The sequence below is a fragment of the Phoenix dactylifera genome, chromosome 9 (assembly GCF_009389715.1).
Source record: "Phoenix dactylifera cultivar Barhee BC4 chromosome 9, palm_55x_up_171113_PBpolish2nd_filt_p, whole genome shotgun sequence".
Taxonomy (NCBI): Eukaryota; Viridiplantae; Streptophyta; class Magnoliopsida; order Arecales; family Arecaceae; genus Phoenix; species Phoenix dactylifera.
The window spans coordinates 20,828,528-20,844,231 of NC_052400.1; the positions used below are offsets into that span (position 1 = coordinate 20,828,528).

Genomic DNA, 15,704 nt, shown 5'->3' on the forward strand with positions numbered 1-15,704 from the left:
CCAGAACAGCTACATTTTCAGCAGCCAGTCATTCTTCAACAAGCTTTACCTTCTAAATTTCACAGTAAATATGAATCTAGCAGCCTTTATATTAAATCCTAAAATAGCAGACTTCGCTTAGATATCACCTAATTATTCATTGCTAATTTGAAATTTGGGTTCACCCATATCTTTCGCACGAAATAATGAGTCAACATTTTTTGTGATGTGCACCATTGGATCGCGCAATAGCTGGTACGATATCTGTGCAAGCAGATGAAAACGAGAGTTCGAAGTGCTTTGAGATCTGTGTAAGGCATGATCTAATAGTTGACGTCATGAAAGAAGATCAATCATTCTTTCACACAAAAAAATACAACCCAGACCTTTGTAATTTTCAGCATGCCCCGTTGCCCCTTTATTTCAAGCATGAAAACTTGACATGTTACGAAAAATTTTGCAATTAATCAATTCATGTCTGGATTGAGATCCTCTTTGACCTTTTGCAGGAGCACTTACGGACCCAATAGTGTTAATCGAAATAGTGAAACGGAAAAGGAAATGGAACAACCACAATTTATTAGGGATCAACATATATGCTTACAGACTTCAATAGTTTGAAGTATAACACAATCCTTTGCTCTTAGATGAATGAAAGACACCAGTCCAGCCAAGCACTTTGAACTGGCTTATTGCTCAGATAATGATGATCTAATTGCTTGCAAACAGCAGTCCGGCCCTTAGCTTTAATTGCTTCAGTATGCAGATGAACTCAAAATATATGCAGAATCACATGTGCACTCTAAGCTTTAGCCCCTCCAATCTTCTTCTATATAGTCGACAAGCCATCTCAAACATCTGGCCTATGTACATTAATATTTTCTTCTGCTCCAACTTAATTAGGCAGTCCCTTACTGGCCAGTGTCGCAGTTCCTGCAACTCCGCCAATAGCCAAAGGTAAATAGCCTCCAGATCTTGACTGTCTACGATTGCAATGAAACTCTATTAATTCTGTATGTAGGGTATATATATAACAAAGAAGAATATGGCCTCTTCTTCTTTGTTTTAACTTAATCGATATTTTGTGGGCAATCATTCACAGACAGCCTCGACTGCAAGCTTCTTCATAGTTCCGGGGCATGGGTCTCCTCCAAACATTTCAGGAGAAACACTGACTGAGCAGTGTTGCTGGCCAACACAGTTCTGCAATAGACACTCTTTTGTTAGCACTGGAAGATCAGATAACAAATGCGAGAATAAATCATGTAGATGCATCAAAGTGCAGAATTCAAAAGCAGTACAACATTGAATTTGTGGGGGTGCAGACTGCATAGGAGAACAGAGAGATTCACCTTGTCGAAAGCATCATATGAATGGAAGGCATGACAGGCACCTTCTGAGAAATTTCCATGCACTCCTTGTGGAGTGCCAAAGCTAGCAAATTTTATGTTCGTCATCTTCTGTCCAGGAGGACAAGATAAATGTGCTTTCGGTCTACCATAGACTTTGGCATTCCAGTTATCAACAGAAGGCTGCAATTCAGAAATTTCTGCACCAACACTTCCAACTATTCTTTTTACCATCGAAATTCCAGTCGGATCACCACCCCACTCTTCAAACACAACCAACAGGTTTCCAGTTGGGTTCAGCCAGGAGCGAGGGACATGATACCTGAGATTCATAAGGGCAGTCTTTCAGTTTTATTTCATAAACGCAGCAACTTTTGCCTACCTATTGTGGTATTGGTGGGGGACTGGTCGCTTACCATGTTTGAGAGGACTCCCCACAGTTGGTTTGACATTTTTTCTCGCTGTATGTTCCTCGGTAATCACAACCACCACAAGAACCATATGCCTTGTAGCCTGGCCAGTATCGACCGATGCTCTCTCCATTAATCCATATTTGACCTTTTCCCATGCTGCTCATATCTAAAGCCAATGGCTCATTCCCAGCAGGTGCACTGAAGACAGTCTGAAGGTAAAAACATTGCAACAATGTCAACCCGAGATTTTTATCAGCCTTTGACACGAACAAAAGATAAATTTCTTTCTTCTTTTTCTTGCTAACAAAAAAAAGATAAAATTTATCTGAAATAAATAACAGTTGAAGCAACTGCAGCCCTAACCTTGTACCATGTTAAGGGCTGCTTTTTAGATGCCTGTCCCCATTCAACAGAAGAACTTCCACTGAGAGAGTGAAGGCTCAGAGCTTCTCCTTTCAAACCAATCTGCACAAAATTATGAAATTTAGTGTTGAATACATGGCACCATCGAAGGAGCCAAAGTAAGTTGGCTAACCTGGTAAGTCCATTTCTGCCTTGAAAGATCTCTCTTTCCCTGATTAAGCCCATCCAGGGTCACCGGACCAAGAACACCAGCATTCCACGTCTCAAAATGGTTCCCGACATTCTAAAATGAATCAAGTAAGGAATAAATAAAGTCACCAAATTCCTTGCAATTCTTCGTTCGTTTTAGATAGATTCAGATAAAATGTAACAACTTACAGGGAGCCCAACAGCCACACTTAAAATGGAGATCTTGTTGCTGCCTGCCCACAACTTAACATTTCCGCTATATGTTAGTTTTGGATTGTCTAGACCACCAAAAACATTCCCTGCCAAAAGAAAAGGTTTCTTTCTAAGTAACACAAATGGACTTCAGCAAAGAATAGGTTTTTTTTTTCAAGGACCTGTAGTTGTATGAATATTCTCTATAGATCAGAGCTATCTACCTGCCAGTTGTCCATTGATGAAAACATGCATAGCATGACCCGCCGATAGCACAGTAAGGACTGGATACTTGCCATTTTTCAGAAATTGTTCATTCTGCCCTATGTTGACGCTGAAATAAGAAGACAGTTAAGGTAAGCAAAAAAAAAAAAAAAAAAAACATCTACTCTAGTATTAACAGAATGAGAGCTATTCATGAAGGTATCAGAGAAGACAACGACAAATTAGCTACTCACTATGTCGTGTACCACAGATAGTCTGAACGATCCCATGTCATACTTATCTGCTCAACCAATCCATCTTTTGTGAATGCATCTGCATCAAGAGAGTTGGTATCTTCATTGTATGAATTCCAGGAAAACCCTCCCACCCTTTCCATTTTCATCTGCGAGGATTGAGCTCCAACCTGCATAATGATCACGTAGAATCATGTTGTAAATCACAAGTCCAAATTCTAACTGAATCCGTGAGCAGAATCTAGAACCAGTTTTCCAAGAAAAATTGACAAGCGGCAGACCAAAATACTTTACAGCCAAACTAATGCTGCATAATGTGAATGCTCTCAGGACAAAATAACGGTGGAGAACTTTATGAAAGAGATGTGAATGCCCAATGTGCAGTAAGAAGTATTTGAATATAAGCACGATGACTGAATCATTGTAAGTCTTTCTCACCCTTGCAGTGTTGAAAACTGTGGTTTTGCAGTTAGGGAGTATGCTGATGGACCAAGGGGGAAGATCATAGTGCATTCCATTGAAAGTTATCCTTCCATATGAACTTGGGTTGTAATTGGCAAGGAATGCAGCACAAGCTCCAGATTTTGACCGGAAAACATGTGCCTGGAGAAAAACAATAATGGAGTTGGCTCCAAACCACTTGAATAGTTCTGTGAGCTCGTGCAGGACAGTTATATCAAAAAAAGAGTTCGTGCAGGACGGAAATAAATTTGTGAGTTGGTGCAGAAGGACGTAGGAGAGAAACCTCTTGATTACTTCCAAGTGACATCACTGTGGGATCACCCGAAACCAAAGCCGGTTCGCACAATTTGATAGCTTTATGCAAGTCCCTCAGATGGCCCCATTTTGGCTCTCTTAAAAGACCTGAGAAAGAGAGGTGAAGTAAATACCAGCCAAGGAAGAGAATCTGTGTAATTGGACTTGAACCAGAGCATAAGTGAACATATGCAGTGTGAAAGACACCCTCAGATTAATCTTGATTGATTGAGACATTGATAGAGTCTTCAGGTAACTTCAAGGAAGCTTGTCTATGGATATAAATGAAATGTCTGTCAGATTAATTAGATACACTAGCTTTATGCAGATAGAGTTGCGCAGGAAGTATAGAAATATATTGCTATTTCTCAACAAGGACCAATTCAAGGGTTGTAAGCGTCGCATCTTATTGAAGTAAGAGGTTGTGCACTTAACCAGAAAGTTTCAGTGGAAAGTAAATAAAAAAAATATAATCAATAACAGCTTGCAATTCATATTTATATTCCACCTAATGCATCTAGAAAAACAAAGGTCTCCTATATATCATATGATGATTTAATCCATACTGCAGAAAGATGATTTTGAAAAAGAAAAAAAAATCATGAATGTGCACATAGAATAGGAAAGCAAGTTCTGCATACCATATTCATCAATTGGAGCATCATAGTCATAGCTAGTTGCGATGAATGGGCCACCAGCTGTCCGGCCAAAGTTTGTTCCTCCATGATACTGGAGATGATGGAAACATATAAATTATTTTGTTTCAGAGCGTAAGGTGCTCCCATTTGATTGAACTCATTAACCATTACCATATAGTAGTTGATGAAAGATCCCCCTTTCTGTATAAATCGTGCAACAGCAAAGGCCATGTCCTCGGCAGGTCGGTGGGGAACTGGACCTCCAAAAGCTGTGAACCTGCAATCTCACAAACAAATTTGAAAAAGTGCAACTAGATTAAGCAAGGATTCTGAATGACTGATTCTATAAAAATTACAGATGAAGCAAAAACTCGAAAGATTGCACAGCAAGGAGAAAATTCCCTTAAAAAAGAGTTGAGTAGAATTTATTAGCATCAAGAGGAAATACCAGCCAGTCCAAGCTTCGGTCCACATCGTGGGTTTATAGGGCTTGTTTGGAGAAAAGTAATCGCAATAAAAGCCATTGCAAGTATTTATCTGCCAAGACAAGTTCCAACAAGTGGTTAAAGTCAGATATAAGGCGGGGGAAGAGCGTTAAGAAATCACGAAACATTGGCTTGTAAATTAGAAGATATAAAATGATATCCACTAAAATTCAGAGTCTCAGCCTCATATTTGGTTGTCAGAGTTACCGATACGACACCATAGAAATCCAATAACATCACTTCAGCTGGTATGATGGTCAATATAAACCAGAGAATGTGATGTGCATATAAAACTGGGTAATGGAGGGAACTCCGAAATTGGAGTCATATGCAATGGAATAAAAGTAGGAAAAATTGCAGTGCATGAAAGCGAAGCCAAAATAATCCAAAATTGAGGAAGAAACGATGGACGAGAGCTTACAACTGGATCAGGGGCATCATCTTGTTTGCACATGACCCATGGCACGCCTGTTTTGAGACCAACAGCCATTTGAGCAGCCCAGTTCGCATAAGACTTTGCAGGAGCTCCCCCATCATATTCCAATGGCCCAAACTCATTCTCAATCTACACGAAGCAGAAAAGAATAGAGAAAACTCAGCAGAAAAAGAATAAATTCATCACTTTTCTTGTACGTCCTGCAACTAGGAAAATAAAACAATGCAAGACCAATCAAGGCGAGATTGGAGAGACCTGGGAGAGGATAATTGGACCACCCTGCCACTCAAATAGCCCTTCAGCCTTCATCATGGAGACAATCTTCTCTGTGAATTTCTCCATCGCCGCCTTTGCCATGAGTCATGACCAAATCGATCGTTCCATGGTAAGCAACCAAGTGAAAACAGAATGGATACATGATTTTTTTTTTTCCTATGAAATCCCTACCTTGAAAGGTCCATTGTTGGTCCTGAAGCTGATACCAGGGACATATTTGAGCCAAATAGGAAATCCCCTGTCACATAGAGAGAAGATCATAAGTATGAGATCAAATTATATTCAAATATATTTCATACAAGTTCTGTTCTGCAGTTTTTTTAATAGAGAGAAAAAGAAGCTTGTTTTGTGCAACAAAGATGGATTACCCGAAATTCCATTCAGCACAAACATAGGGGCCAATGCGAAGATGAACGTAGAGGCCGGCTTGCTTCACCAGTTTGATGAAGCGAACAAGGTCATACCTCCCCCCAAAGTAATACTGCCAAGATTTCAACATTTTTTTTTTTTTTTTGAGAAACAGAACCAACAAGTAACACTCTCAACCAAAACAATAAAAAAGACGATTTTAAAGAATTTATAGAAGAAGGGGAGCAAAGATTTTCTGAGTTCCAAACCTGGCCAGGGGACGGCTCGTGCCCGTTCCAGAACACATACGTCTGTATGACATCCAAGCCTCCATCTTTGGCCTTCTGGATAAGATCCGGCCACATCTGAGCACCACCCAAGGGGAAAAAGATTAAATTTTGTCCATCAGAAACGAAAGAAAAAGAGCAGAAAAAGCAGCAGAACCGCCAAAATGGCAGGCGCGAAGGAGCCACATTTCCCAAAGGCGCAAAAACCCGAAACAGGCCCCACCTCGGGAGTGCTCCTGGGATAGTGAATGGAGCCGGAGATGAGAATCCTCCGCTGCCCGCCGATGATGACGGCCTTATGGTCGTAGGACACGGCAGCATCCGCTGTCAAGAGAAGCCCCGACAGCAACAGCGCCACCACCAGCGCCACCACCAGCGCCACCGCCAGCCTGCCGCCGCCGCCGCTCATTACTCTCTCGGAGCCCATATCCCACCCAACTGTTTCCTTCTTCCTCCCCTTTTCCCCTCTATATGCAGTATATACCTATATACTTCAAAAGGAACAAAGAGCCAGAGATCGAGAGCAGGAAGAGGGATAAGAGAGAGAAGAGGAGAGAAGGAGGACAAAGAAACACAGCTCAGACAGTTTATACAATGATTTTATAGCTCTGTTATCCTTTTCTTCCTAATTATCTACTGTCTTTTTCTCTCTTCCGCGGGAGAAGAGTCGATAAACTTGAATGATAGCAAGAAAGGAAGGAGCCGGCGAGAGAGCGAGAAAGAGAGAGAGAGAGAGGAGGAGCGGAGGAATGGGGAGGTGTGGAGCGGGAGCAGGTCCGCAGGGCAGTTTAATACGCGAGGGACGAAACCGAATTTCGGATGTTGGGGCCCACCATCCATGGGCCCAACTCCTCATCCTTACGTGGAGACCCAATCCAACCATTCGCGTTTTTCTTGGGTTTTTTTTTTGGGCCGGGGTTTTTTTTTCCCAAAGTTTATAATTATTCGGGGGATAATTCCAAACCGGCATCCAAGCCTGCGATCCAATCGGTTTTGGTACAAACGCACAGTATCTACGAGACCACGAAGCAGACTCGTGACAGGGTCGTACGTGTCACGAGTCGTGTGACATTGGTAAATGGAAAAGGTTAAAAAAAAAAGAAGTCACGACCAACGAGGTCAATGAATCAGGGGATTCACAGTCCCTCATGTTGCTGAGGTTTGGAAAATTTCAAATTTTTGAATGAAAAGTTACCTCCTATGCCTATATTTGTTTCTCTAACCATAATGAGACGCTGAAATGGCTAAAAAAATTGTTGGTAAATGGAAATGGGCTACCTTATTTTTATACGACTATTATTAAAAAATAAATGACCATCAAACAACATACCTCATTTATAACTATCTTATTTGGTGGCTGCGACCATCCACAGCTGTACTGCATAACACTCTGCGCCTCTGCGGTGCCGCATGCACATTATAAGAATATATACTTCTGATATATTATTCTCGTTATGCTAAGAGCGAGCAATTCTACTACTTCAATAGTTTTACTGTAGAAGGTGATTGGCAGCAAATTAGATGTTATATGAACAGAAATACTAAAAATTTGTTATAGGTTTTCAGCCTGTAATTCGGAATGCAGCAGGTGCCATCCTTTTGGATGGCCTTCATATACCGTGATTGACTGCGTAATGGATGGCTACAATCTGAACGGTGGCTTCCATAGCGAATGCCATGGCTTAATAATTGGAGAGCTTCGTTGGTTTTCAAGATGCTCAGCAGGACCATTTCAATGGATTTATGTAATAGTTTTATAATATATGTATTGTTAAGCAAATGGGACGAATACAGCTACTTTTAGAACCAACCAAAATCTTGAGTTGATTAATCAATTTATTTAGTAGGGTCTGTAAATTTCCTTCACAACATGAATGGTATGTTTTTTTTTGGAGTAAAACTATAAAATGTTATATAAAATATATTTTCTTTCCTTTAAAGAATCAAGTTGGTTCAATGATGATTCATTAAATACACTCAGAATGATTCCTTATTGATCCAAGAAGACAAATGCCAATCAACTAAATTTAGTGGTCGTGAGATTAGGTTAGGTCCACTGTATTGGGCATTACACAAATATCTGAGATTTGTGTTTCATATATAATGATACTTTTAATGCATTGTTAAAAGCATCTAAACTTGCATCATGCTTTTAAACAAGTTTATCAAATTTTGCCATGCATCTAAGGCAACCTTATTGCAAAAATGAAGCTTCCATTGCGCTGAATTTTTACCTTGCGAATTAGTTGCTTATCCAATTACAATTATGAGTAGGTGAAATTATAAAAGAATATTATCCTTCAAAAAATGAAAAAAAATATAGCAATGTCAAACCATGATCCTTTCCTCGACCTTTAGATGCCCCAAATCATCAGCATGAGATGCTTTCTTTCTTCTTCTTCTGCTTCTTCTTGTTTTTTAAATGCTGGCTAGAAAATTAAGCTGTTAGTGAGATTTTCGCTTGAACTTAAATGCAAGCAAGTTAAAAATGATCAAGCTTGCGAAATAATGTTAAAATTAGACAATTGCACCTAAACCGCATGTAATGAATTCAAGAATACTTGCTCTTGACTTTTTTTTCTTCCTATGGTCCCTATCGATTCGGAAGTAGAGTAGTTTACTATAAACCAGAGGTCCCATCACAGCACAGACTTGCAAGACTTGTGGCCTCGTGGCCTTCTCGATGAGGAGGTGTCCTAACAACTCCATGTTGCTAGTTTTTGGCCTCATGTTCATCCATTTAATTTAATCTCTCCACCTAATTTTATGACGATAAGCCTTGTTATTCATATCACCAAGTCTCCTTTGTTTATGGAAATCATATGTCTCCACTTATAAGTTTGCTGCATCAACCATCATAAACTCGAACAACTAGATTCTGAGATAGCTTGTTCTTGAAGGCTTTAAGCAATATAATGGAAAGATCCTCTAACTAAATCGTAGCGTAACAAGTCATCTTACTCACAGTTCATCTTATTTTTGAAGGAAGCAATGCAACGTCCATAAATGTGCTATAGCAATTGACATGACATTGGAACCGATGCTTGTTGTGGAAGCTTCCTACGATGTAAATAATCATGTTTAATTTCCCACCTCACTGCTAAAAATCTTGACAGATTGGAGTGTTTCTTTAGCTTCATCTCTAGGTTTTCATTAATGCTCTCGAAGAAAGATGGAGGTTTTTGTTAATGTTGATTTAACCTTGAGATTAGGCTATTTGGGCCCCCTCTTTGCATCGAGGCATCGACGCCATGTTTACGCCATTGCATGGCTTGAGGAAAGGGCCTTGGAGGGTGATAATTATGGATATTAAAAGAAAGGGATTGATGGATACCCGTTGCGTGGGAGAAAGAAAGGGAGGGATAGCATAATTGGATATACATCACTTTGGTATTTGCTTTGATCCACAAGAAAGGCAAGCATCCATTTTCGTTGCCTCCGGTGCCCCTCTTCCAAGGAAAGGTTTTGATTGGAAACCTTCTCCATCCCCACACTATCTTTTCTACTGGTTTTTGAGGGCCATGCTTCCCAATAAATCTACTGGAGGAAGACATAAAATATATAACGACTAGATTTTGATATTGACTGAGAGAGGAGCCGTTGAAATGATATGAGTTCACATGACAACCTTGGCGCATGAAGTGCATTATTTTTATCCGATACTAGTGTAGCTAATATGGTATTTGGTACACCCCAAAACCCACCTACACCGACGAGACGAACCGACCAATAAAAACTCACCACCTAGCTATAAGTTGACCATTCGAAGATTTACAAGTGAGTTAAGCGGTTTGTTGCCTTATCAACTAGCATATAGCCTCCGAACTACTCGGCGACGGATTCCGGCCGTCGTCTATATATTGCATTCTCGAAGGCTCTTCAGGTAAGTTCTCCTTTGATTTTCTTGTGCTGCCTCTCTGTTCTTTTAAGACTCCTCCTGTTCCTTGAGAATTATGTCCTCCGACAGGTGAACTTCTTTAATTTTGCTGTTTTAGGTCTGAGCCAGCGTCGGAACGCCGTCTGAAGCCATTCATTTATCGTCCAACTCAACCAGAACATTGTCATGGAGGCGTGTAGAGATCATATTCAATATTTTCGATCTGGACGGCAAACGAGCCGGAAACTCCAATGAATATCACTAACCTTGCGCCTAAATCAGATCAATTCCCAGTGGCAACAAATTATTATAAGAGACGCATACAAACAAGTTGAAAACTCATACGATTGATATGGATAAGCATGCTATTTATCTTATAACCTTCATTAAATAAATTGTTGATACACCATTTTAGGTTCATATAGGGAGAATTAAAGTCAACATGGGGTGAAAAAAAATGGAGATAAAAAAACAGAGATAAGAAATAAATAAATTGTAAAATGAAGAAGACTCTAAGTTATCCATTGCAATAACACCAAATTTTGCGAGCCTCATTTTACTTTATCTGCCCCTAAATTGTTTATCCATAAATACTGCTACAGATATGCTATTTTCAGTAAGCACACACATTTGTATTCACTCTAATAAATGATCAAAATAAAGAGAGAAGGGTATAAATCCCTTAAGAAAAGTACATAAATATACTCCAAATGATAGAGTCATCTAGTGAAGGTCCTTCCCCCTGACAATATGGCTCCATAAGAAAGAGCGTACGTGTCAGCTGACCAATGCATGAGTACTGTGTTCTTGCTGATTTGCACCATAGCTGCTAATCCAGCTGATCCATTATTTCCACCACCTTTTACGAGGATCGCTAGCCTTATTTCAAAGACATCGGACCATTTATCAACGGCAGCAGGTTGCAACGAATACCAACTCCGAACGCTGACACATTTTTGTCCCCATTTTTAAACTTTCGTAACGAAATTCTCCCATAAACCTTCCATTAGTACTTTTGTTTATCTATATGATGAAGATGGTTTTGGGAATCGCTTGCATGTTGATTGGCCGTTGATTTCGCCAGACATCTGTCCTCATCTAATTAGCAAACTAAGCTGTCAGATAAAATTTTAGAAATAGCAAATCCGAACCGTATCACTTATTAAACAATATTAGAGTCTCGTACTCCTGTTTTTAGTGATAAGCCTTTCATATTTATTTTAATATCACAGCCATCATCTCTGGATATATACTACGCTTTCTTCTCCAAGTCCACCTTCGAGCTAGAGGATGAGTTGTTAATTAGAAGCCAGTAGCTATCATGCATGCTGAATCCAAGCAAACCGCACAAGTATATTAATAAAAATAAGAAAAATGAAAATTAATTTCTCAACCTATATATTCTACCAAATATGATATGCAAACATTATTACTATGATTATATAAAAAAAATACATTATATTTTTTTAAAACGTTTGATACAAGTATCAATTTATAAGAAAAGGTTGGCAAATGACAGACGAAACAAGCGCACGAAGCAAGCATCTTAAATAATTCTTTTTAGATTTTGATAAGGTATTCAACGTGTGCAAGACAAGGACAGAAGAAAAGCATGGGAAGACGCTCCATAACTACTGAAAAGATGGTTTGTAATAGTTCTTCAAAGCTTCAAAACTGAGCAATCATTTAGCAACTCACACATTCAAAAAAAACGTCGCTCAAGTGGTGCATCTTTCTGCATGCATCACTTTCAATAACAGCCCAAATGGGGTTGAGGTTGCTTCAAAGAGGATAATCTAAGAAATACGTGGAACAGAACAATTCTCTTTCCTTTACATTTTTCTTCTTTTATTCCTTGCCCATTCATTATTCTACAAATATCTTCATCTTTAGCAGTGATTGGTGTTTCCATGGCTGCTTCGTATGTTGCCAACCACAATGGTTTAGTAATTTTTCGGAATTCCGCCACCAGGATTGTTTTTATACTCTGACTCTAGTGGATGTATTTATAGCTAAATTACAATCTAGATTAGTGTTTCACCACAAAGATTCGGTAATCTTTGGGGATTCCGCAGCTGTTGCAGGATTGTTTTTAATACTCCGACTCTAGTAGATGTATTTATAGCTAAATTACAATTTAGCTGCCCTGAGTTGCAGAACATCATAATCACATATGCACCGATCTAAGAGTTTAATTGTAGATGGCTATTTGTAATACTCCTAAGCATGACACTTAGATGACTTCAATCAGGCCCAAGCTGATTCGACCGTGCTAAGTTTGCATCTCAAGCTATCATAAGCTGCTGGTACTGGACGCAAGGATTTGTTAGGCAGAGCAATGGGAATAAAGAGGGGCTTACTTTTCTAAATAAGAGCGTGGACCGATGCTCTCCCTCCACCCAACTCCATTGTCTCCATGGATTCCTGGGTCCAAATGTTTCTCACCGGCCTGACGCCTAATCCTTTTTGTTTTGTTGAGAAGGGAACTCAATTGATGCTTCGAAGACGGAAGTGTGCGCTCGGCACACTGGCGGTCGTACTCACAACTAAATTTTTTACTAGCTTTGAGGATTCATGTGAGAGAATAATTATGAAACCCATCTAATTAATTAGAGACATTTTCTACCATACATGTTGCCTAACAAAGCACTTGCATTTTTAGCTGATGCATTTCGTCGTTTGGTCCTTTAGAGAGAGAGAATTGAAGAAGAAGAAGAAGAAGAGTGAAAAATAGGAGCATTTACAAAGGTGGGGGAAACTTAATTTGACTGCACTATCCATTGACATCCATCATTAATCTTATCATTTAGAAAAATTTTAATCATTACAAAGCCTATCATAGCAATCATGTCTTTTAGGAAAATATGTTTGGCTTGCCAATTATGCCCACATGGCGAGTTCATTGTATCCTTAGCTGCCGATTTGGCAATTTCATATTCAACCGACTTCTCATGTATGACAACAAATACCACTAGTTGCACCAATTAATGTGACCGTTGGACTCTGCATTGAAGAATTGGGTTCAAATAGATGAAGAAAAATTTGATACACCTCTCTACCCCATCTATATAGCCTTCTATTATTGTAGATTGTAGAGATCAATACGAAGCGATATCTTCTTCCTTACCAACTGAACCCTGTTGCATGAAAATATGCGTCTGGATAGCCTAAAGTCTCAATAGTTGGCTCTCTCTTGTTACATGTCAAGAGAACTATTTGTTTGCATATAATAGGAATGCTGGTATTTTATTTTCCTATCCATAACCTTACCCATTCCATTTTCATTCCACCCTCGTTGAGTAGCATTGCTCCATCTCAGAGAATATCTGATTCTTTGCTTTAGGGACGAGATGCGTGGATCCCGCACGAAGTGCTGGAAGATAGGCCTCTTCCATGTCTTCAGTTAATCTTCTGTCTCTTCTGGCTATATCCCAATACATCGGGAAACAAAAGAAAAAGAAAAGAAAACAAATAAATGGTTTCTTTCATTCCTGTTATAAAATGAGACGCTTGCCTAACCCATGTCTCACACGCAAAGAGATCCTTGCACTCTTCTACATTTCTTTGGAATCCATGTCACCTCGTCACTCATAGTTATCTAAATCTCACGTATGGAGGTCAAGAGACGACGGCTCTTGGTTTCTTGGTATACGATCGACTCGTCTTCTCATGCACTAAATAAGTTCGGTCAGGAAACCAGAGCAACAACCGAACCAATTAAAGACGGCCCTCCAATGGATTCGTCAAAAGAAGTTAGGCCCTCTTGGTCTTGGTGCGCTCCGACTTCACACCAACACCACAGCAGAGTAGGTGGCCGGGATCCTACGACCCGCCAATGGAGAAAGCCGGTAAGATGTGTCCTTCAAGAGTCCCACTATTTGCAGTTGTCTGCTATTAAACCTGGAGCTCCTTTTTTTTGTCAAAAGGGTTAGCTGAGCTTGCTTCCATACCAACAAGGCCTACATCAACCGTGGGCCCAAACTCATGCGTTACGTAGGAAGAAAACTCACCATAGGATTTGTTAGGATAAGATGAATGGGTCGCCAGAATCATATGGTTGTCGGTGGTCCCAAAGACATGGGTCCCGCCTCCATTTCAACAATTTGGACTACGGCGATAAGTACAGGCAGTCGCCGCCGCATTCAGGGACCAGTAACTGAATGACATGGACCTATGTGGCTTTAAATACGAGGGCTGGTATAGCGATTTTTCGCATGCAAAGAACAAGATCCATGGGTAATTGGAAAGCAGCATCCTGATAAGTTCGTTTCTCTACTTTGGTAAGATTTAGATTAAGATTAAGATTAAGATCTTTTTAAAGGACTACTTTCAAGATGGGATGACATTAGAATCCTCAAAAATCTTAATGGAAGAAAAGGGTACTAGCTAGCCTTCGTGCCTTTATTAGCCAGCAGTCAGCCACGCCAGCCCAGATCATTACAAATTGGGCCTAATGGCATCTGGATTGCCAAGCTCTCCCTTTGGTTTTTCCTTCCTCTTCTTTTTTCATATTTTCATGCCATAATCATGCCTCTAAGGATGAACACTGTGTGGATGAGCATGCCAATCAAGCTGAACCTACAACAGGATTGATATCGTGGTCCCATCTCACACAGTTTGACAAGGAAAATGGCGGAAGCCACTACATAAGGAGGGCCCTTGATAAGTACTGATAGCCGCCGAGTGCCGTACCAAATCCACATCCCAACGTGAGGCCCCAAGAAGATAGGGATTTTATGAACGAGAGTGGTTCTTTTATTTCTTTTTTTTCCTCAATTTTCATTTTTTTTTGTTTTATCAGAAGATATACATCCTATCGTCTTAGTCATGCAAGAGAGAGGCCTTTCTCCTGTATCCCTTTGCTGCAGAAGAGTAAGCCACACATGCAACTTGGTTGTCGATGACAACCATATCCAAAGTTTCATGGAATCAACTTCATCTTATCCGAGAGAATAGGGTCTTTCGAGTGTCCACCATGTTAGAAGAATATGGTCTAAAAATTGCTATATTGCTATTTTTATTATTTTAAAACAGTATTATGAAATAATAATCTACTAAAATAAATTCAGAAGATTGAAAAAAATCTTACCTAAACCAAAGCGTATGATATACACTGCCCTATCAATATAATTCGCGCTCCCTGCATGTGAGTCTACAGCGATCTCATCCCCAAAGTATAACAACCCGACTCAACTGATTCTCCTCTAACAAGCACAATTCCCGGAAGGCTTGACAACAATAACTTGCTTTCGATCCCCAAAAAGGAAAAAGAAACTAGGAACAAAAAAAAAATACTTTAGAAAAGCAGTGTCTCCGTCTCGAAAGATAGAGTATCAGAGGAAGAGGAAATGGATATGATGTTTTCAAGTCTACAACGATCTCATCTCCAAAGTACAACAACTCGACTAAGCCGATTCTCTTCTAACAAGCACAATCCCAAGAAGGCATGACCACAATAACTTGCTTTAGTTCCCCAAAAAGAAGAAGAAAGCAGGAATAAATAAAAAGTACCTTAGAAAAGCAGTATCTCGGTCTCGAAAGATAGAGTATCAGAGAAAAAAAAGTCTATTTATAGACTCTATCAGAATGATCGAGAAGATGCGGTAGTTCTAAAAATACGTGATATTTTGAAGATACTAGATCTCTTAGAAAACCAAC

The 15,704-nt window shown here is 39.7% G+C and overlaps 1 protein-coding gene across 1 annotated transcript; it reads right to left on the reverse strand.

Annotated features, from left to right (window-relative positions):
* Positions 1-531: 531 nt before the first annotated feature.
* On the reverse strand, positions 532-6,928 carry LOC103709584 (beta-galactosidase). The gene is made up of 19 exons (XM_008795020.4): positions 6,393-6,928; positions 6,152-6,247; positions 5,903-6,015; positions 5,706-5,772; positions 5,514-5,606; positions 5,244-5,387; positions 4,786-4,874; positions 4,509-4,614; positions 4,341-4,428; positions 3,689-3,807; positions 3,382-3,546; positions 2,944-3,113; positions 2,710-2,819; positions 2,483-2,592; positions 2,277-2,387; positions 2,105-2,206; positions 1,745-1,950; positions 1,332-1,650; positions 532-1,182 (listed from the first exon to the last, which is right to left on the reverse strand). The coding sequence occupies exons 1-19, from the start codon at positions 6,594-6,596 to the stop codon at positions 1,072-1,074; spliced, it is 2,523 nt and encodes an 840-aa protein (XP_008793242.1). The 5' UTR covers positions 6,597-6,928; the 3' UTR covers positions 532-1,071.
* Between the last annotated feature and the right edge of the window lie 8,776 nt (positions 6,929-15,704).

Coding starts and splice junctions, on each gene's coding strand:
- LOC103709584 (XM_008795020.4), bottom strand. CDS start 6,596: ATGGGCTCCGAGAGAGTAATGAGCGGCGGCGGCGGCAGGCTGGCGGTG. Junction 5,388..5,513: donor GTCCAATTATCCTCTCCCAG/GTCTCTCCAATC, acceptor TGCTTCGTGTAG/ATTGAGAATGAGTTTGGGCC. Junction 4,429..4,508: donor CTTTCATCAACTACTATATG/GTAATGGTTAAT, acceptor CATCATCTCCAG/TATCATGGAGGAACAAACTT.